At 34.2% G+C, this 24,000-nt stretch overlaps 1 protein-coding gene and 1 long non-coding RNA gene across 2 annotated transcripts in view; one reads left to right on the top strand and one right to left on the bottom strand.

Annotated features, from left to right (window-relative positions):
* Positions 1 to 24,000, top strand: part of LOC133662119 (aminopeptidase Ey-like) — a 39,061-nt gene that overhangs the window by 7,358 nt on the left and 7,703 nt on the right. The window contains exons 4-14 of the mRNA XM_062065828.1: positions 7,786 to 7,912; positions 7,989 to 8,143; positions 8,211 to 8,324; positions 10,407 to 10,550; positions 10,621 to 10,686; positions 10,755 to 10,820; positions 14,771 to 14,943; positions 15,027 to 15,103; positions 19,171 to 19,304; positions 19,377 to 19,432; positions 19,505 to 19,652. Of these exons, the coding sequence (XP_061921812.1) occupies positions 7,786 to 7,912; positions 7,989 to 8,143; positions 8,211 to 8,324; positions 10,407 to 10,550; positions 10,621 to 10,686; positions 10,755 to 10,820; positions 14,771 to 14,943; positions 15,027 to 15,103; positions 19,171 to 19,304; positions 19,377 to 19,432; positions 19,505 to 19,652 (1,260 nt within the window). The remainder of the gene's footprint in view (positions 1 to 7,785; positions 7,913 to 7,988; positions 8,144 to 8,210; positions 8,325 to 10,406; positions 10,551 to 10,620; positions 10,687 to 10,754; positions 10,821 to 14,770; positions 14,944 to 15,026; positions 15,104 to 19,170; positions 19,305 to 19,376; positions 19,433 to 19,504; positions 19,653 to 24,000) is intronic.
* LOC133662129 (uncharacterized) lies at positions 14,578 to 17,416 on the bottom strand. Its single transcript, XR_009828070.1, has 3 exons — positions 17,368 to 17,416; positions 17,247 to 17,299; positions 14,578 to 14,930 (listed from the first exon to the last, which is right to left on the bottom strand). It is a non-coding gene; the product is annotated as an uncharacterized LOC133662129 (long non-coding RNA).

The following is a 24,000-nucleotide window of genomic DNA, read 5'->3' as shown; positions in this document are numbered from 1 at the left end:
AAGCATCTTGATCATGTAAAATAGAGGATCTTTGACCAACGTTTTTACAGTTCTACAGGTCTGTAAACACAGCAAAGCACTTCTGTCCGACGTAGGATCTTTGATCAGTGTTTTTTCAGTAGGTCCTTAAAAACAGCAGAGAACTCCTGTCACATAGAAAATCTTTGACTCACATTTTTGCAGTCGGCCCTTAAAAACAGCAGCTCGATCCCGTAAAATAGAGGATCTTTGACTAACATTTTTACATTTCTGCAAGTCTTTAAACACAGCACTCCTGTCACATAGAGGATCTTTGGCTCACATTCTTACAGTCGGTCCTTAAAAACAGCAGCTCGATCACGTAAGATAGAGGATCTTTGACTCACGTTTTTACAGTTCTGCCGGTCCTTAAACACAGCAAAGCACTCCTGTCCGATGTAAGATCTTTGATCTGTGTTTTTTCAGTAGGTCCTTAAAAACAGAAAAGAACTCCTGTCACATAGAACATCTTTGACTCACATTATTGCCCTTAAAAACAGCAGCTCGATCACGTAAAATAGAGGATCTTTGACTAACGTTTTTACACTTCTGCAGGTCTTTAAACACAGCAAAGCACTCCTCTCATATGTAAGATCTTTGACTCACAGTTTAGTCACAGATCCCTAGAAACAGCAGTGTGCTCCTGTCATATGTAGGATCTTTGAAAACACCCCGTCATATTAATGATCTTCGACTCACATTTTACAGTTGGTCCTTAAAAACAGCAGTTTGAGCGCAAAAAATGGAGGATTTTTGATTCATGTTTTTGCAGTAGGTCCCTAAAAACATCAACATAGAAAATCTTTGACTCACATTTTTGCAATTGGTCCTTAAAAAGGCAGCTTGATCATGTAGAATAGAGGATCTTTGACCAACGTTTTTACAGTTCTACAGGTCTGTAAACACAGCAAAGCACTTCTGTCCGACGTAGGATCTTTGATCAGTGTTTTTTCAGTAGGTCCTAAAAAACAGCAGAGAACTCCTGTCACATAGAAAATCTTTGACTCACATTTTTGCCCTTAAAAACAGCAGCTCGATCCCGTAAAATAGAGGATCTTTGACTAACATTTTTACATTTCTGCAAGTCTTTAAACACAGCACTCCTGTCACATAGAGGATCTTTGGCTCACATTTTTACAGTCGGTCCTTAAAAACAGCAGCTCGATCCCGTAAGATAGAGGATCTTTGACTCACGTTTTTACAGTTCTGCCGGTCCTTAAACACAGCAAAGCACTCCTGTCATATGTAAGATCTTTGACTCACATTTTGCAACAGCTGAGTGCCCCTGTCATATCGTAGGATCTTTGATAACACAACTAACCCAACAAAGCACTCCTGTCACATAGAGAATCTTTGACTCGCTTTTTTAGAGTCGGTCCTTAAAAACAGCAAAGCCTTCTTGTCATTTAGAGGCTCTTTTACTTGCATTTTTGCAGTGGGTCCTTAAAAACAGCACAGTGCTTCTGTTGTAAGTCGGGTCTTTGATCACTTTTTTTTTCAGTAGGTCCTTAAAAACAGCAAATAACTCCTGTCACAAAGAGGATCTTTGATTCACATTTTTGCAGTCGGTCTTTAAAAACAGCTTGCTCCCGTATAATGGGGGATCTTTGGCTTACGTTTTCACAGTGGGTCATTAAAAATAGCAAAGCACTCCCGTCATATGTCGGGTCTTTGACTAACATTTTAGCCAGAGGTCATTAAAAACAGCAGAGTTATCCCTTCATATGTAGGATCTTTGACAACTGTTTTTGCAATAGGTCCTTAAAAACAGCAAAACACTTTCATTTTTAGAGTCAGTCCTTAAAAACAGTATTGTCTTTTGCAGGATCTTTGATTAGTGTTTTTGCAGTAGGTCCTTAAAAACAGCATAGTGCTCCTGTCATATGTAGGGTCTTTGACTAAGGTTTTGGCAGCAACTCAAAAAAAAAACTCAGAGCACTCCTGTCATATATGGGATCTTTGATCAGTGTTAATAATAGGTCCATAAAAACGGCGAAGCTCTCCTGTCACATGTAGGATCTTTGTCTCGCATTTTTAAAGTTGGTGCTTGAAAACAGCAGAGGGCTCCTGTCATATATCGGATCTTTGGCTCCTGTTTTTGCATTAGGTCCATAAAATCAGCACAGTGACTATCACATAGAAGATCTTTGGCGTGGTTGGGGGCATGGCTATTTACAGCTAGAATTCACCAACTCGAGTATTTCATATATATTTCATATATATATATATATATATATATATATATATATATATATATATATATATATATATATATATATATATATATATATATATATATATATATATATATATATATATATATATATATATATATATATATATATATATATGTATGAAATACTTGACTTTCAGTGAATTCTAGCTATATATATATATATATATATATATATATTTATTAATTTTATTTACATAAAAGAAATACTTGAATTTCAGTGTTTCGGTGGCTATCCATTAGATGGCAGTATTGTCCTGTTTAACTTCTCCGTTCATGATGAGTATATCATTTCGGCCACCGTGTTCAATGGAGAAGTCTGTTCTACATATTTACAGGCAATTGTGGGAAAGCGGACGTGAGAACAGGCTGTCCCCATTCAGTCTCAGGTCCGCATTGAGCTGGAGGGGGCGTAGCCTCCAGCTCCGGCTGAATACCGGGAGTTTGTCGGGAGAAAATCTCTGCCGGGAGGTTGTCGGGAGAGGCGCTGAATACCGGGATTCTCCCGCTAAAAACGGGAGGGTTGGCAAGTATGTCAAAGTCCTCCTGGTTGTGTTGCTGCAGCCAGCCGCTAATACACCGATCCCACCTACAGCTTTCTTCTTTGCAGTCTTCATTGTTCATTAAACAAATTGCAAAAGATTCACCAACACAGATGTCCAGAATACTGTGGAATTATGCAATGAAAACAGAGCTTTTTGTATTGGATACAATGGTGTCCGAATACTTCCGTTTCAACGATTGACGTCACACGCATACGTCATCATACATAGACGTTTTCAACCGGAAGTTTCGCGGGAAATTTAAAATTGCACTTTATAAGTTAACCCGGCCGTATTGGCATGTGTTGCAATGTTAAGATTTCATCATTGATATATAAACTATCAGACTGCGTGGTCGGTAGTAGTGGCTTTCAGTAGGCCTTTAAGGGGACGGGCAATATGTGCATTTGTATACTTAGGAAGAGATGCCTCATTCAGCGCAAAAAAATCGTCTGGTTTGAGCCAGGTTTCGCTGAGACCAATGACGTTAAGATAGTTGTCTCTAATGACCTCATTAACTAATAACGTTTTGGGAGACAATGATCTTATGTTTAAAAAGCCCATATTATAGGTAGTGGGCTGTTTTGAGGAGTTTTTGTTAAAATTATCCGTAGTAGCAATATTAATAATGTTGCGTTTATTTTGCGTAGTGCGCTTTAGATAATTTCGACCATATCTAGGAATTGATATGACGGGTATTTTCAGATTGTTTGCTTGGTGCTGCGATACACTGAATGCATCATAATTTACCACCTCAGTAGAATGCATGTCCACCTCTGACACAGTCACTGCAGAAAAAAACATTATGTGAGTTGTGTATTATTCTAAGAGAAATGCTATGTGTGCAGGGATTTTCCAGCCTGGCGCTGGCTAGTTCTAGCTTAACTGACTCCTCACCTGGACTAACAGACTCTGTAATTGCCTTCTTGGCTTGCTCTAGTGTAGTTGGTCAAGTGTTTTTGCAGTAGGTTCTTAAAAACAGCACAATGCCCCCGTTGAATAGAGGATCTTTGACAAGCCTTTTTGTATAACGCGTGAGATGTTGCGCTGTTTATTTCTGAGCATCGTTAGTGTCAAGGGGAGGATGAGCTTTGATGTGCAGGGAAAGTGAGTCATGAGCCTGATTAGCGTAGGAAGATCTAGTCCGAGGTTAGCATGCTGATGTCGTCATGGAGGGTGTGGAACATCTGCAGTTTGGGGGCTTTATCTCCTCACAGCTGCTCCAAATTGTTTTAAGTAGTTCCTTAAAAACCTTCTGTCATTTTCAAAGCATCTTTCCGGAGCCTTTTGAAGCAGATCCTTAAAACAGGAATGTAACCCAGCAGGGACAAGACATGAAAACAACGTTGAGAACTTGTTGAATTAGGTCCTGACTTTGGGCAAGTCAAACATAACGTTGAAACAACATGCTTTTTGACGTTTAATCAATGTAAGGTTGTGACGTTGATTTGACCATTGAATTTTGGTCATTTTAGTACACAAATACAACATTAAAACAACATATTTTTTGAAGACGTTTAATCAATGTTGGGTTCTGACGTTGATTTGAATTTTGGTCATTTCCCAACCTATATTTTACAACACGAACACAACATTGAAACAACATGCTTTTTGTTGGGTTCCAATGTTTATTTAACCATTGAAATTTGGTCATTTTACAACACAAATACAACGTTGAAACAACATGCTTTTTGACAATGTTTAATCAATGCTGGGTTCTAACGTTGATTTGACCATTGAAATGTAGTCATTTCCCAACCAATATTCTACAACACAAATACAACGTTGAAACAACATGCTTTTTGACGACGTTTAATCAATGTTGGGTTCCAATGTTGATTTAACCATTGAAATTTGGTCATTTTACAACACAAATTCATCGTTAAAACATGCTTTTTGACAACGTTTAATCAATGTTAGGTTATGACGTTGATTTGACCATTGAAATGTGGTCATTTCCCAACCAATATTCTACAACACAAATACAACATTGAAACAACATGCTTTTTGACGACGTTTAATCAATGTAGGGTTCCAATGTTGATTTAACCATTGAAATTTGGTCATTTTACAACACAAATTCATCGTTAAAACATGCTTTTTGACAACGTTTAATCAATGCTGGGTTCTAACGTTGATTTGACCATTGAAATTTGGTCATTACCCAACCAATATTCTACAACACAAATACAACGTTGAAACAACATGCTTTTTGATGACGTTTAATCAATGTTGGGTTCCAATGTTGATTTAACCATTGAAATTTGGTCATTTTACAACACAAAATTCATCGTTGAAACAACATGCTTTTTGATGAAGTTTAATCAATGTTTGGTTCTGACGTTGATTTGACCATTGAAATGTAGTCATTTCCCAACCAATATTCTACAACACAAATACAACGTTGAAACAACATACTTTTTGACAACGTTTAATCAATGTTAGGTTGTGACGTTGATTTGACCATTGAAATGTGGTCATTTCCCAACCAATATTCTACAACACAAATACAACATTGAAACAACATGCTTTTTGATGACGTTTAATCAATGTTGGGTTCCAATGTTGATTTAACCATTGAAATTTGGTCATTTTACAACACAAATACAACGTTGAAACAACATGCTTTTTGACAATGTTTAATCAATGCTGGGTTCTAACGTTGATTTGACCATTGAAATGTGGTCATTACCCAACCAATATTCTACAAGACAAATACAACGTTGAAACAACATGCTTTTTGACAATGTTTAATCAATGCTGGATTCTAATGTTGATTTGACCGTTGAAATTTGGTCATTTCCCAACCAATATTCTACAACACAAACACAATTTTGAAACAACATCCTTTTTGATGACGTTTGATCAACGTTAGGTTGTGACGTTGATTTCACCATTAAATTTTGGTCATTTTCCAAGCAATATTCTACAACACAAATACAACGTTGAAACAACATGCTTTTTGACAATGTTTAATCAATGCTGGGTTCTAACGTTGATTTGACCATTGAAATGTAGTCATTTCCCAACCAATATTCTACAACACAAATACAACGTTGAAACAACATACTTTTTGACAACGTTTAATCAATGTTAGGTTGTGACGTTGATTTGACCATTGAAATGTGGTAATTTCCCAACCAATATTCTACAACACAAATACAACATTGAAACAACATGCTTTTTGATGACGTTTAATCAATGTTGGGTTCCAATGTTGATTTAACCATTGAAATTTGGTCATTTTACAACACAAATACATCGTTGAAACAACATGCTTTTTGATGAAGTTTAATCAATGTTTTGTTCTGACGTTGATTTGACCGTTGAAATTTGGTAATTTCCCAACCAATATTCTACAACACAAACACAACGTTGAAACAACATGCTTTTTGACAATGTTTAATCAATGCTGGATTCTAATGTTGATTTGACCGTTGAAATTTGGTCATTTCCCAACCAATATTCTACAACACAAACACAATTTTGAAACAACATCCTTTTTGATGACGTTTAATCAACGTTAGGTTGTGACGTTGATTTCACCATTAAATTTTGGTCATTTTCCAAGCAATATTCTACAACACAAATACAACGTTGAAACAACATGCTTTTTGACAATGTTTAATCAATGCTGGGTTCTAACGTTGATTTGACCATTGAAATGTAGTCATTTCCCAACCAATATTCTACAACACAAATACAACGTTGAAACAACATACTTTTTGACAACGTTTAATCAATGTTAGGTTGTGACGTTGATTTGACCATTGAAATGTGGTAATTTCCCAACCAATATTCTACAACACAAATACAACATTGAAACAACATGCTTTTTGATGACGTTTAATCAATGTTGGGTTCCAATGTTGATTTAACCATTGAAATTTGGTCATTTTACAACACAAATACATCGTTGAAACAACATGCTTTTTGATGAAGTTTAATCAATGTTTGGTTCTGACGTTGATTTGACCGTTGAAATTTGGTAATTTCCCAACCAATATTCTACAACACAAACACAACGTTGAAACAACATGCTTTTTGACAATGTTTAATCAATGCTGGGTTCTAGCGTTGATTTGACCGTTGAAATGCGGTCATTTCCCAACCAATATTCTACAACACAAACCCAACGTTGAAACAACATGCTTTTTGACGACGTTTAATCAATGTTAGGTTGTGATGTTGATTTGACCATTGAATTTTGGTCATTAACCAACCAATATTCTACAACACAAATACAACGTTGAAACAACATACTTTTTGACAATGTTTAATCAATGCTGGGTTCTAACGTTGATTTGACCATTGAAATGTGGTCATTACCCAACCAATATTCTACAACATAAACACAACGTTGAAACAACATGCTTTTTGACGACGTTTAATCAATGTTAGGTTGTGACGTTGATTTGACCATTGAAATGTGGTAATTACCCAGCCAATATTCTACAACACAAATACAACATTGAAACAACATGCTTTTTGACGACGTTTAATCAATGTTGGGTTCCAATGTTGATTTAACCATTGAAATTTGGTCATTTTACAACACAAATACATCGTTGAACCAACATGCTTTTTGACAACGTTTAATCAATGCTGGGTTCTAACGTTGATTTGACCATTGAAATTTGGTCATTACCCAACCAATATTCTACAACACAAATACAACATTGAAACAACATGCTTTTTGACGACGTTTAATCAATGTCGTGTTCTGACGTTGATTTGAGAATACAGCAGAGCACTTTTGTATTCATCGTAGAAGACCAGTGTTTTACAGTGACCCTTAAACACAGCCAATCACTCTTGTAATATAGATGATCTTTGACTGGCACCAATATATTTGGTCCTTAAGATCAACACAGCACTCCAGTCCTAGCATAGAGGATCTTTGACTAGCATCTTTGGCTCCTGTCATATGTTGATGTTTGCTGCCCTCTAGTGGACTGTCAGTGACAGTAATTGAGCTGTTGATGTCTCCAGATCAGGATCTGGGCCCGCAAACAGGCCATAGAGGCGGGTATGGGGGCCTACGCTCTGGCCAAGACCGGACCGATCCTGGCGTACTTTGAACGCTACTACAACTCATGCTACCCTCTGGAGAAGTCTGGTAAAGACCTCACGCTGTTTGGAGAGGTGTAAGGTCCACAGTCTCAATACCCGTGTCCACGTCTTTGTCTTTGTAGACCAGATCGCTGTACCTGACATGAGTTTCGGAGGCATGGAGAACTGGGGCCTGATCACCTACAGCGAGAGCGCCCTCCTGTACAACCCCCGCCTGTCCTCCAATGGCGAGCGAGAGTGGGTGGCCAGCGTCATCTCCCACGAGCTGGCCCACATGGTGAGTACATGATCCACGGCACGGCGGTCATGTCAACTTTTGATAGAACACTTTTGTGTCTGGCCAGTGGTTTGGGAACTTGGTGACCATACGCTGGTGGAACGACCTGTGGCTCAATGAAGGATTCGCCACCTACGTGGCCTACCTGGGGGCCCACTATGCAGAACCCACCTGGAACGTAGTGAGTTTGGGGCCACAATTAAGTGATAGAGTCAAGTTTGGGGCAACAAAAGTAATGCATTGTGGTGAGTTGCGGACAGAAAGTAATATAGGGAGTTTTGGACAAAAAAAGTAATATAGTGAGTTTTGGACAAAAAAAGTAATATAGTGAGTTTTGGACAAAAAAAGTAATATAGTGAGTTTTGGACAAAAAAAGTAATATAGTGAGTTTTGGACAAAAAAGTTAATGAGTTCTGGACAAAAAAAGTAATATAGTGAGTTTTGGACAAAAAAAGTAATATAGTGAGTTCTGGACAAAAAAAGTAATATAGTGAGTTTTGGACAAAAAAAGTAATATAGTGAGTTTTGGACAAAAAAAGTAATATAGTGAGTTTTGGACAAAAAAAAGTAGTATAGTGAGTTTTGGACAAAAAAAGTAATATAGTGAGTTTTAGACAAAAAAGTAACATAGTGAGTTTTGGACAAAAAAGTAATATAGTGACTTTTGGACAAAAAAAGTAGTATAGTAAGTCTTGGACAAAAAAAGTAATATAGTGAGTTTTGGACAATAAAAGTAGTATAGTGAGTTTTGGACAAAAAAAGTAGTATAGTGAGTTTTGGACAAAAAAAGTAATATAGTGAGTTTTGGACCAAAAAAGTAATATTGTGAGTTTTGGACAAAAAAGTAGTATAGTGAGTTTTGGACAAAAAAGTTAATGAGTTCTGGACAAAAAAAGTAATATAGTGAGTTTTGGACTAAAAAAGTAATATAGTGAGTTTTGGACAAAAAAAGTAATGAGTTCTGGACAAAAAAAGTAATATAGTGAGTTTTGGACAAAAAAAGTAATATAGTGAGTTTTGGACAAAAAAAAGTAATATAGTGAGTTTTGGACAAAAAAGTAATATAGTGACTTTTGGACAAAAAAAGTAGTATAGTAAGTCTTGGACAAAAAAAGTAATATAGTGAGTTTTGGACAATAAAAGTAGTATAGTGAGTTTTGGACAAAAAAAGTAGTATAGTGAGTTTTGGACAAAAAAAGTAATATAGTGAGTTTTGGACCAAAAAAGTAATATTGTGAGTTTTGGACAAAAAGTTAATGAGTTCTGGACAAAAAAAGTAATATAGTGAGTTTTGGACAAAAAAGTAATATAGTGAGTTTTGGACAAAAAAAGTAATATTGTGAGTTTTGGACAAAAAAGTTAATGAGTTTTGGACGAAAAAAGTAATATAGTGAGTTTTGGACAAAAAAGTAATATAGTGAGTTTTGGCCAAAAAAGTAATATTGTAAGTTTTGGACAAAAAAGTAATATAGTGAGTTTTGGACAAAAAAGTAATATTGTAAGTTTTGGACAAAAAAATTAATGAGTTCTGGACAAAAAAAGTAATATAGTGAGTTTTGGACAAAAAAATAAATATGTTAAGTTTTGGACAAAAAAAGTAATGTAATGAGTTTTGGACAAAAAACAGTAATATGGTGAGTTTTGGACAAAAAACAGTAATATAGTGAGTTTTACACACAAAAATAAATATTTTGAGTTTTGGACAAAAAAGGAAATAGTCTTAGACAAAAAAAAAGTAATGTAGTGAATTTTGGACAAAAAAAAGTAATTTAGTGTGTTTTGGACAAAAAAGTAATATAGTGAGTTTTGGACAAAAAGTAATATAGTGAGTTTTGGACAAAAAACAGTAATATAGTGAGTTTTAGACAAAAAAAAAAGTAATATAGTGAGTTTTGGACAAAAAAAGTAATATAGTGAGTTTTAGACAAAAAAGTAACATAGTGAGTTTTGGACAAAAAAAGTAACAGTGAGTTTTAGACAAAAAAAGTAATATAGTGAGTTTTGGACAAAAAAAGTAATATAGTGAGTTTTAGACAAAAAAAAGTAATATAGTGAGTTTTGGACAAAAAAAGTAATATAGTGAGTTTTGGACAAAAAAAGTAATATGCCTGTGATAAATTCATTCAAATGTAATTGTCATTATTATTGTTTATTGATGTTAAATTACACATGCAATCATTATAAAGAGCCCCATGCAGGCTTCCAGTTGAAATACCTGTCAATCAAACTCAACATGAAGCTGCAAACCTTCCTCTCCCCCCAGAAAGACTTAATAGTCCTGAATGATGTCATTGGCGTGATGGCGGTGGACGCCATGGCCTCGTCCCACCCTCTCTCGTCCAAGGAGGAGGACGTGCAGACGCCGGAGCAGATCATCCGACTCTTCGACACCATCACGTACAGCAAGGTGCTCTCAAACGCCACTCGGCTCACGCGCTACTTTTGCGGCCTCCAACTCCTTTCTGCCCGCCCTTTAGGGCGCCGCCGTCCTCAGGATGCTGTCGGAGTTCATCACAGAGGAAGTCTTCTCCAAAGGACTGCATGTGGGTGTTTGATACTTGAGGGCGTCATTGATGATGATGATGTGAATAATGCTTGGTGTGGTGTGCAGACATACTTGGAGGAGTTCAAGTACAACAACACAGTCTCTGCAGACCTCTGGAAGCACCTGCAAATGGTAAGAAGACCACCCAGTGACCACGTCTTCATGACGTTAAAATGGCTCTTTTTGAAACGCTCATGTCAGCTCGACCTTCTCCAATTCTGTGTCAACATTTGCAACAAAAATGGTGCAATTATTAGATTGGTGTCAGATCTGCAACTTTACACATAATAATGCACAATGAGATAGATGGGTGTTCTGACCCAAAAATGGCCTATTTTATTTTTTTACCAAAAACATCATCCCCAAATGTAAAACGTTGAGTTTTAGACAAAAAAAGTAATATAGTGAGTTTTGGACATAAAAGTAATAAAGTGAGTTTTGGACAAAAAAAAAGTAATATAGTGAGTTTTGGACATAAAAGTAATAAAGTGAGTTTTGGACAAAAAAAAAGTAATATAATGAGTTTTGGACAAAAAAGTAATATAGTGAGTTTTGGACAAAAAAGTAATATAGTGAGTTTTGGACAAAAAAGTAATATAATGAATTTTGGACAAAAAAGTAATATAGTGAGTTTTGGACAAAAAAGTAATATAATGAGTTTTGGACAAAAAAGTAATATAGTGAGTTTTGGACAAAAAAAGTCATATAATGAGTTTTGGACAAAAAAAGTAATATTGTGAGTTTTGGACAAAAAAGTTAATGAGTTCTGGACAAAAAAAGTAATATACTGAGTTTTGGACAAAAAAGTAATAAAGTGAGTTTTGGACAAAAAAAGTAATATAATGAGTTATGGACAAAAAAAGTACAAAGTAAATTTTGGACAAAAAAGTAATATAGTGAGTTTTGGACAAAAAAAGTAATATAGTGAGTTTTGAACAAAAAAGTAATATAATGAGTTTTGGACAAAAAAAGTAATATAATGAGTTTTGGACAAAAAAAGTAATATTGTGAGTTTTGGACAAAAAAGTTAATGAGTTCTGGACAAAAAAAGTAATATAGTGAGTTTTGGACAAAAAAGTAATATAGTGAGTTTTGGACAAAAAAAGTCATATAATGAGTTTTGGACAAAAAAAGTAATATTGTGAGTTTTGGACAAAAAAGTTAATGAGTTCTGGACAAAAAAAGTAATATACTGAGTTTTGGACAAAAAAGTAATAATTTGAGTTTTGGACAAAAAAAGTAATATAATGAGTTTTGGACAAAAAAAAGTAATAGTGAGTTTTGGACAAAAAAGTAATAAAGTGAGTTTTGGATTAAAAAAAAGTAATATAATGAGTTCTGGACAAAAAAAGTAATATAGTGAGTTTTGGACATAAAAGTAATAAAGTGAGTTTTGGACAAAAAAAGTAATATAATGAGTTTTGGACAAAAAAAAGTAAAAGTGAGTTTTGGACAAAAAAGTAATATAGTGAGTTTTGGACAAAAAAAGTAATATAATGAGTTTTGGACAAAAAAAGTAATATTGTGAGTTTTGGACAAAAAAGTTAATGAGTTCTGGACAAAAAAAGTAATATAGTGAGTTTTGGACAAAAAAGTAATATAGTGATTTTTGGACAAAAAAAAAGGAATATAGTGAGTTTTGGACCAAAAAGTAATATAGTGAGTTTTGGACAAAAAAAAGGAATATAGTGAGTTTTGAACAAAAAGTAATATAGTGAGTTTTGGACAAAAAAAGTAATAAAATTAGTTTTGGACAAAAAGTAATATAGTGAGTTTTGGACAAAAAGTAATAAAATGAATTTAGGACAAAAAAAGTAATACAATTAGTTTAGGACAAAAAAACTAATAAAAAAATGGTTTTGGGCAAAAAAAAGTCATAAAATGAATTTAGGATAAAAAAAAGTCATAAAATTACTTTTGGACAAAAAAAAAGTAATATAGTGAGTTTTGGACAAAAAGTAATATAGTGAGTTTTGGACAAAAAAAGTAATATAGTGAGTTTTGGACAAAAAGTAATAATATGAGATTCGGACAAAAAGTCATTTTTTGGACAAAAAAGTAATAAAATTAGTTTAGGACAAAACAAGTTAAAAAAAAGTTTTGGGCAAAAGTAATATAGTGAGCTTTGGACAAGAAAAGTCATAAAATGAGTTTAGGACAAAAAAAGTAAATAAAAATATGTTTTGGGCAAAAAGTAATATAGTGAGTTTGGACAAAAAAAGTCATAAAATGAGTTTTGGACAAAAAAAAGTAATATAGTGAGTTTTAGACAAAAAGTAATATAGTGAGTTTTGGACACAAAAAAGTAATAAAATTAGTTTTGGACAAAAAGTAATATAGTGAGTTTTGGACCAAAAAAAGTAATAAAATGAGTTTAGACAAAAAAAGTAATACAATGAGTTTAGGACAAAAAGAGTAAAAAAATAGTTTTGGACAAAAAAAGTCATAAAATGAGTTTTGGACAAAAGTCATTTTTTGGACAAAAAAAGTAATAAAATGAGTTTAGGACAAAAAAAAGAAAAAAAAGTTTTGGGCAAAAAGTAATATAGTGAGTTTTGGACAAAAAAAAGTCATAAAATGAGTTAAGGACAAAAAAAGGAATACAATGAGTTTAGGACAAAAAAAAGAAATAAAAATGTGTTTTGGGCAAAAAGTAATATAGTGAGTTTTGGACAAAAAAGTAATAAAATGAGTTTTGGACAAAAAGTAATATAGTGAGTTTTTGACCAAAAAAAAGTAATAAAATGAGTATAGGACAAAAAAAGTAAAAAAAAAAAAAGTTTGGTGCAAAAAATTTATATAGTGAGTTTTGGACAAAGAAAGTCATAAAATGAGTTTAGGACAAAAAAAGGTAAATAAAAATTAGTTTTGGGCAAAAAGTAATATAGTGAATTTTAGACAAAAAAAGTAATAAAATGAGTTTTGGACAAAAAAAGTAATAAAATTAGTTTTGGACAAAAAAAAGTAATATAGTGAGTTTAGGACAAAAAGTAATTTAGTGAAGTGAATTATATTTGTATAGCGCTTTTCTCCAGTGACTCAAAGCGCTTTACATAGTGAACCCCAATATCTAAGTTACATTTAAACCAGTGTGGGTGGCACTGGGAGCAGGTGGGTAAAGTGTCTTGCCCAAGGACACAACGGCAGTGACTAGGATGGCGGAAGCGGGGATCGAACCTGGAACCCTCAAGTTGCTGGCACGGCCGCTCTACCAACCGAGCTATACCGCCCTATATAACCTATATTTAAGGTTCAGATACCGTAAGGCACCAACTTCAGGTTTAATCCTTAGATATTACACTTAATAATAATAATAATAATAATAATAATAATAATAATAATAATAATAATTCATTAGGAGATGTCTTTTCTGCAGAAAAGAATGCATCTTTTTTCGGAATTTTTTTTTTTTCTACCAAAAATATCCCCCATATGCTGAATGTTTATTTATGACACGCTAAAAACACCTGGATTATGTTGCTGCATTGAAGAGCCATTGTATGCTACACTGGCTCACTCCTCCCCCTCTAAACCCTAACCAAAATATATTACTCTGAGGTGTGTACCTGAATTAGCATGCTAACATTAGCATCCATCAAGTACCAAAATACGACTGAGGTGTAAACCTACAAAATTAGCTAAAAAAAACAAAAACAAAAGCTAGCATAGCATGCTAACAAGTATCAATCGTCAAGTAAGAACATATTTGACGGAATTGACGCTGAGGTGTGTACCTGCAAAGTTAGCATAAAATAATAATAATAATAATAATAATAATAATAATAGATTTTATTTGTAAAAAGCACTTTACATTGAGCAAACAACCTCAAAGTGCTACAGCGTATCAAAATAAAAAGATAATAAAAAATAAATAAAAATAAAAACTAGAACATGCATATATCTAAAAAAAAGGCTTTTCCAAAATAAGGGTTTTTAAGCCTTTTTTAAAGGCATCCACAGTCTGTGGTTCCCTCAGGTGGTCAGGGAGAGCGTTCCACAGACTGCTAATATTAGAATGCTAACGATTGTGTCGTATAATAATATTAATAATGTGAATATTTCCCTTCTGGTCTTGTAACGAGGCGGTAGAGAAAGCCGGCCTGACTCTGCCTCACTCAGTGGAGGCCATCATGAATCGCTGGATCCTCCAGATGGGCTTCCCTGTGGTCACCATCGACACCCAGACCGGGACTCTCTTCCAGGGACACTTCTTGTTGGACCCCGACACGGAGGTGGAGAGACCTTCGGAGTTCAAGTAAGGGGGAGACTTCATGCGTCTTGTCATACACGACATATTGTGATTAGTGTACGTCATCTTGCGTTTGTGTGTCCCTTCAGTTACCAGTGGTTTGTTCCCGTTACGTGGATGAAAAATGGCGAGGTTGCGAGCCAGTACTGGCTTCTCAATAAGAGCGGTAGGCTATTTCATGAGGAAATGACGGAGGAGGAAAAGTTTGCCATACTTCTAAGATGGCGCCGAGTATCGAAAGTCATGATTTTTAGATTTAAACTAATACAATTTGCAAAACTTCTAACATAAAAGTTTAGCCTAGTTTAGAGAGGTTAGCATACTTCTAAGAGGGCGCCAAAGTATCAAAATCAATGATTTTTAGGTTTAAACAAACAAAATTAGCTAAAATGCTAGCATAAAATATTAGCATGCTAAGTTGAGATGAGTTAGCATACTTCTAAGATGGTGCAAGGTATCAAAATCCATGATTTTTTTTAGGTTTAAACAAACAAAATTAGCTAGAAGCTATCAGAAATTGTTAGCATGCTAACGCAAGAATAGTTAGTATACTTCTAAGATGGCCCCAAGTATCAAAAGCTATAATATTTAGGTTTAAATGAACAAAATCAGCTAAAATGCTAGCATAAAATGTTAGCATGCTAGGGTAGGATGAGTTAGCATACTTCTAAGATGGTGCTAAGTATCAATAGCCATGATATTTCAGTTTAAAAAAACAACATTAACTAAAATACTAGCATAAAATGCTAGCATGCTAATGTAGGTTGAGTTGGTATATTTTTAAGATGGTGCTAAAGTATCAAAATCAATGATTTTTAGGTTTAAACAAACAAAATTAGCTCAAATGCTAGCATAAAATATTAGCATGCTAAGTTGAGATGAGTTAGCATACGTCTAAGATGGTGCAAGGTATCAAAATCCATGATTTTTTAGGTTTAAACGAACAAAATTAACTAGAAGCTAACAGAAATTGTTAGCATGCTAACGCAAGAATAGTTAGTATACTTCTAAGATGGCCCCAAGTATCAAAAGCTATGATATTTAGGTTTAAATGAACAAAATCAGCTAAAATGCTAGCATAAAATATTAGCATGCTAAGTTGAGAGGAGTTAGCATACTTCTAAGATGGTGCGAGGTATCAAAATTCATGATTTTTTAGGTTCAAACGAACAAAATTAGCTAGAAGCTAACAGAAATTGTTAGCATGCTAACGCAAGAATAGTTAGTATACTTCTAAGATGGCGCCAAGTATCAAAAGCTATAATATTTAGGTTTAAATGAACAAAATCAGCTAAAATGCTAGCATAAAATGTTAGCATGCTAGGGTAGGATGAGTTAGCATACTTCTAAGATGGTGCCAAGTATCAACAGTCATGATATTTCAGTTTAAAAAAACCAATATTAACTAAAATACTAGCATAAATGCTAGCATGCTAATGTAGGTTGAGTTGGCATATTTTTAAGTTGGCGCCAAAGTATCAAAATCAATGATGTTTAGGTTTATACAAACAACATTAGCTAAAATGCTAGCATACAATGTTAGCATGCCAAGGTAAGATGACTTAGCATATGTCTAAGATGGTGCGAGGTATCAAAATCCATGATTTTTTAGGTTTAAACTAACAAAATTAGCTAGAAGCTAACAGACATTGTTAGCATGCTAACGCAAGGCTCAGACTCAAGGCCTATCTACAGCTCGCCATTCAAGACTTAGGGACCTGGCCTACGTAAACACAGGACCCGGAGTTCAATCAATGTGCGCACATAAACATCAACATTAAGTCATCTATTGTTCGACCTTCAATAAATAAGTTACACTTATTATTATCATTATTAGCAATAATACTGCTAACATTAACAATATTAAACAATCCCATGTATGTACAAAATAACAAACACGACAGTACACAGTGTTGTCACTATGACGGGTGCAACATAAACAATATTAAACAATAGAAAATAACAGTGACGTCACTATGACGGGTGTAACATTAACAATATTAAACAATAGAAAATAACAGTGACGTCACTATGACGGGTGTAACATCAACAATAACAGTGACGTCACTATGACGGGTGTAACAGTGTTCATTCATTGTCTTTACCGTAGCATAAAAAGTGCACATGGCCTTAAAACGCCACAACACTCAGTCACCATATGTAAGTACCCAAAATAAAGACTCGAAATAAATATAAATTCAATGGGATCAGAAACATTGGAGGAAACGGGATTAAAAGCCGATGCTAACCGCCCATAGACAATACATGGGTACGGCTAGCAGCTACTATTAGCAAACAGATTCACTTACCAACTCGGCTTAATAACACTCTCTCGTCGCAACTCGGCCCTGATGGTCGGCACCTATAAGTTTACAATTAGTTGTAAAATGTTTTTACGATATGAAGGCAAACGACAACTTTAAAACATACCGGCTTCAGATGTGCCCAGACTTAGCCACCGCACCTGGCAGCCATCTTGGGACGGTGGATCATCTAGAGCGCGATAGGCTGCAGCGGGTCACGTGATAGTCCGAAGCGGGTCACGCGATAGGCTGCAGCGGGTCACGTGAGCGCGTGTGTTAAACTCGTGAGATTAAAGGTGGAAACGGCGCAGGTAATATGAGGGGATGCCATGAGAGGAAATATGTCTTATTTCCCACCCGTGTTACACGCACGCCTCCACACTTTGTTTTGTTTAACCTCTTCTTAACTCTGGACGTACATTGAAAATACCCGGTACACGCAACCCTAACTCAAAACGCCGGACATTTGAGGCATTTAAGAAACCCCGCCCGGACACCCCGGACATCCCCGCAAAAGAGGACATGTCCGGGGAAGAGCGGACGTATGGTCAGCCTAGCTTTGAGTACCTTGAAAGTAGAAAAGCGCTATACAAGTACAACCCATTTATTTATTTATTATTTAGGTTTAAACAAACACAATTATCTAAAGTGCTAGCATAAATCGTTAGCATGCTAACGTAAAAAAAGGTTAACATACTTCTATCTACAATTTGGTAAAATGCTAGCATGCTAAAGTAGGATGAGTAAGCATACTTCTAAGATGGTGCCAAGTATCAACAGTCATGACATTTCGGTTTAAACAAACAAAATTATCTAAAGTGCTAGCATTAATCGTTAGCATGCTAACGTAAAAAAAAAGGTTAACATACTTCTATCTTGAATTTGCTAAAATGCTAGCATGCTAAAGTAGGATGAGTAAGCATACTTCTAAGATGGTGCCAAGTATCAACAGTCATGATATTTAGGTTCAAACAAACACAATTAGCTAATGTGCTAGCATAAATCATTAGCATGCTAATGTAAAAAAAGGTTAACATACTTCTATCTAGAATTTGCTAAATGCTAGCATGCTAAAGTAGAATGAGTAAGCATACTTCTAAGATGGTGCCAAATTTCAACAGTCATATTTCGGTTCAAACAAACAAAATTAGCTAAAGTGCTAGCATAAATCATTAGCGTGCTAATGTAAAAAAAGGTTAACATACTTCTATCTAGACTTTGCTAAAATGCTAGCATGCTAAAGTAGGATGAGTAAGCATACTTCTAAGATGGTGCCAAGTATCAACAGTCATATTTCGGTTTAAACAAACAAAATTAGCTAAAGTGCTAGCATAAATCGTTAGCATGCTAACGTAAAAAAAGGTTAACATACTTCTATCTAGACTTTGCTAAAATGCTAGCATGCTAAAGTAGGATGAGTAAGCATACTTCTAAGATGGTGCCAAGTATCAACAGTCATATTTCGGTTTAAACAAACAAAATTAGCTAAAGTGCTAGCATAAATCGTTAGCATGCTAACATAAAAAAAGGTTAACATACTTCTATGTAGAATTTGCTAAAATGCTAGCATGCTAAAGTAGGATGAGTAAGCATACTTCTAAGATGGTGCCAAGTACCAACAGTCATGATATTTAGGTTTAAAAAAACAAAATTAGCTAAAGTGCTAGCATAAATCGTTAGCGTGCTAACGTAAAAAAGTTTAACATACTTCTATCTAGAATTTGCTCAAATGCTAGCATGCTAAAGCAGGATGAGTAAGCATACTTCTAAGATGGTGCCAAGTATCAACAGTCATATTTTGGTTTAAACAAACAAAATTAGCTAAAGTGCTAGCATAAATCGTTAGCATGCTAACGTAAAAAAAGGTTATCATACTTCTATGTAGAATTAGCTAAAATGCCAGCGGTGTTCTTGTGTGCATGAACACCAGACACAAACCCGGCCATGGCTCTGGGTCCTGATGAGTGGCTGCTGGCCAACATCAACATGGTGGGCTTCTACAGGGTCAACTACGACGCTCACAACTGGGAGCGCCTCCTGGCCAAGCTGGACTCGCGGCATCAGGTGCGACTCTCCCACCAGGCGGTGGCGCTACCTACCCCAAACCATTTTGACTGAATGTTTATCTCCTTGCAGGACATTCCAGTCATCAACCGAGCGCAGATAATCGATGATGCCTTCAACCTGGCCAGGTCCATGACGCTCACTCTACAGCAGCCTGGAGTCATGGGGACTAAAGTCTGCTTTCTCCTCCTTTGTTGCAGTGCCAAGATGGTGACCCTGACTCTGGCGCTCAGCACCACCAGGTTCCTTCATAGAGAAGTGGAGTACATGCCCTGGCAGGTGGCTCTGAAACACCTGCAAGACTTCCACCTCAGGTTGGACCGCACTGACGCCTATGGACCCATGCAGGTTTGCCATGGCACTTGCTTCTTAAATTCATACATTTTCTTATGGAGTTCTTAACTAAAATACACGTCACTTGCTTCTTAAATTCATACATTTTTCTTATGGAGTTCTTAACTAAAATACATGTTACTTGCTTCTTAAATTCATACATTTTCTTATGGAGTTCTTAACTAAAATACATGTCACTTGCTTCTTAAATTCATACATTTTCTTATGGAATTCTTAACCAAAATACATGTCACTTGCTTCTTAAATTCATGCATTTTCTTATGGAGTTCTTAACTAAAATACATGTTACTTTCTTCTTAAATTCATGCATTTTCTTATGGAGTTCTTAACCAAAATACACGTCACTTGCTTCTTAAATTCATGCATTTTCTTATGGAGTTCTTAACTAAAATACATGTCACTTGCTTCTTAAATTCAGACATTTTCTTATGGAGTTCTTAACCAAAATACACGTCACTTGCTTCTTAAATTCATGCATTTTCTTATGGAGTTCTTAACCAAAATACATGTCACTTGCTTCTTAAATTCATACATTTTCTTATGGAGTTCTTAACTAAAATACATGTCACTTGCTTCTTAAATTCATGCATTTTCTTATGGAGTTCTTAACTAAAATACATGGCACTTGCTTCTTAAATTCATACATTTTCTTATGGAATTCTTAACTAAAATACATGTCACTTACTTCTTAAATTCAGACATTTTCTTATGGAGTTCTTAACTAAAATACACGTCACTTGCTTCTTAAATTCATGCATTTTCTTATGGAGTTCTTAACTAAAATACATGGCACTTGCTTCTTAAATTCATGCATTTTCTTATGGAGTTCTTAACTAAAATACATGTCACTTGCTTCTTAAATTCAGACATGTTCTTATGGAGTTCTTAACTAAAATACATGTTGCTTGATTCTTAAATTCATACATTTTCTTATGGAGTTCTTAACTAAAATACATGGCATTTGCTTCTTAAATTCATACATTTTCTTATGGAGTTCTTAACTAAAATACATGGCACTTGCTTCTTAAATTCATACATTTTCTTATGGAGTTCTTAACCAAAATACATGGCACTTGCTTCTTAAATTCATACATTTTCTTATGGAGTTCTTAACCAAAATACATGTCACTTGCTTCTTAAATTCATGCATTTTCTTATGGAGTTCTTAACTAAAATACATGGCACTTGCTTCTTAAATTCAGACATGTTCTTATGGAGTTCTTAACTAAAATACATGGCACTTGCTTCTTAAATTCATGCATTTTCTTATGGAGTTCTTAACTAAAATACATGTCACTTGCTTCTTAAATCCATGCATTTTCTTATGGAGTTCTTAACTAAAATACATGTCACTTGCTTCTTAAATTCAGACATGTTCTTATGGAGTTCTTAACTAAAATACATGTTGCTTGATTCTTAAATTCATACATTTTCTTATGGAGTTCTTAACTAAAATACATGGCATTTGCTTCTTAAATTCATACATTTTCTTATGGAGTTCTTAACTAAAATACATGGCACTTGCTTCTTAAATTCATACATTTTCTTATGGAGTTCTTAACCAAAATACATGGCACTTGCTTCTTAAATTCATACATTTTCTTATGGAATTCTTAACCAAAATACATGTCACTTGCTTCTTAAATTCATGCATTTTCTTATGGAGTTCTTAACTAAAATACATGTTACTTTCTTCTTAAATTCATGCATTTTCTTATGGAGTTCTTAACCAAAATACACGTCACTTGCTTCTTAAATTCATGCATTTTCTTATGGAGTTCTTAACTAAAATACATGTCACTTGCTTCTTAAATTCAGACATTTTCTTATGGAGTTCTTAACCAAAATACACGTCACTTGCTTCTTAAATTCATGCATTTTCTTATGGAGTTCTTAACTAAAATACATGTCACTTGCTTCTTAAATTCATGCATTTTCTTATGGAGTTCTTAACTAAAATAGACGTTACTTTCTTCTTAAATTCATGCATTTTCTTATGGAGTTCTTAACTAAAATACATGTCACTTGCTTCTTAAATTCATACAATTTCTTATGGAGTTCTTAACCAAAATACATGTCACTTGCTTCTTAAATTCATACATTTTCTTATGGAGTTCTTAACTAAAATACATGGCACTTGCTTCTTAAATTCATACATTTTCTTATGGAGTTCTTAACCAAAATACATGGCACTTGCTTCTTAAATTCATACATTTTCTTATGGAGTTCTTAACTAAAATACACGTTACTTTCTTCTTAAATTCTTGCATTTTCTTATGGAGTTCTTAACCAAAATACATGTCACTTGCTTCTTAAATTCATGCATTTTCTTATGGAGTTCTTAACTAAAATACATGGCACTTGCTTCTTAAATTCATACATTTTCTTATGGAGTTCTTAACTAAAATACACGTTACTTTCTTCTTAAATTCTTGCATTTTCTTATGGAGTTCTTAACCAAAATACATGTCACTTGCTTCTTAAATTCATGCATTTTCTTATGGAGGTCTTACCTAAAATACACGTCGCTTGCTTCTTAAACTCATGCATTGTCTTATGGAGTTCTTAACCAAAATACATTGTTACTTGCTTTTTAAATTCATGCGTTTTCTTATGGAGTTTTTAACTAAAATACATGTCTCTTGCTTCTTAAATTCATAATTTTTTTATAGACTTCTTAACCAAAATACATGTTACTTTCTTCTTAAATTCATGCATTTTCTTATGGAGTTCTTAACTAAAATACACGTCACTTGCTTCTTAAATTCATACATTTTCTTATGGAGTTCCTAACTAAAATACATGGCACTTTCTTCTTAAATTCATACATTTTCTTATGGAGTTCTTAACTAAAATACATGGCACTTTCTTCTTAAATTCATACATTTTCTTATGGAGTTCTTAACTAAAATACATGGCACTTGCTTCTTAAATTCATGCATTTTCTTATGGAGTTCTTAACTAAAATACACGTCACTTGCTTCTTAAATTCATGCATTTTCTTATGGAGTTCTTAACCAAAATACACGTCACTTGCTTCTTAAATTCATACATTTTCTTATGGAGTTCTTAACTAAAATACATGTCACTTGCTTCTTAAATTCATGCATTTTCTTATGGAGTTCTTAACCAAAATACATGTCACTTGCTTCTTAAATTCATGCATTTTCTTATGGAGTTCTTAACCAAAATACATGTCACTTGCTTCTTAAATTCATGCATTTTCTTATGGAGTTCTTAACTAAAATACATGTCACTTGCTTCTTAAATTCATACAATTTCTTATGGAGTTCTTAACCAAAATACATGTCACTTGCTTCTTAAATTCATACATTTTCTTATGGAGTTCTTAACTAAAATACATGGCACTTGCTTCTTAAATTCATACATTTTCTTATGGAGTTCTTAACCAAAATACATGGCACTTGCTTCTTAAATTCATACATTTTCTTATGGAGTTCTTAACTAAAATACACGTTACTTTCTTCTTAAATTCTTGCATTTTCTTATGGAGTTCTTAACCAAAATACATGTCACTTGCTTCTTAAATTCATGCATTTTCTTATGGAGTTCTTAACTAAAATACATGGCACTTGCTTCTTAAATTCATACATTTTCTTATGGAGTTCTTAACTAAAATACACGTTACTTTCTTCTTAAATTCTTGCATTTTCTTATGGAGTTCTTAACCAAAATACATGTCACTTGCTTCTTAAATTCATGCATTTTCTTATGGAGGTCTTACCTAAAATACACGTCGCTTGCTTCTTAAACTCATGCATTGTCTTATGGAGTTCTTAACCAAAATACATTGTTACTTGCTTTTTAAATTCATGCGTTTTCTTATGGAGTTTTTAACTAAAATACATGTCTCTTGCTTCTTAAATTCATAATTTTTTTATAGACTTCTTAACCAAAATACATGTTACTTTCTTCTTAAATTCATGCATTTTCTTATGGAGTTCTTAACTAAAATACACGTCACTTGCTTCTTAAATTCATACATTTTCTTATGGAGTTCCTAACTAAAATACATGGCACTTTCTTCTTAAATTCATACATTTTCTTATGGAGTTCTTAACTAAAATACATGGCACTTTCTTCTTAAATTCATACATTTTCTTATGGAGTTCTTAACTAAAATACATGGCACTTGCTTCTTAAATTCATGCATTTTCTTATGGAGTTCTTAACTAAAATACACGTCACTTGCTTCTTAAATTCATGCATTTTCTTATGGAGTTCTTAACCAAAATACACGTCACTTGCTTCTTAAATTCATACATTTTCTTATGGAGTTCTTAACTAAAATACATGTCACTTGCTTCTTAAATTCATGCAT

The sequence above is a fragment of the Entelurus aequoreus genome, linkage group LG02 (assembly GCF_033978785.1).
Source record: "Entelurus aequoreus isolate RoL-2023_Sb linkage group LG02, RoL_Eaeq_v1.1, whole genome shotgun sequence".
In the NCBI taxonomy this organism is placed as follows: domain Eukaryota; kingdom Metazoa; phylum Chordata; class Actinopteri; order Syngnathiformes; family Syngnathidae; genus Entelurus; species Entelurus aequoreus.
This window is presented reverse-complemented; position numbering and strand designations above follow the sequence as displayed.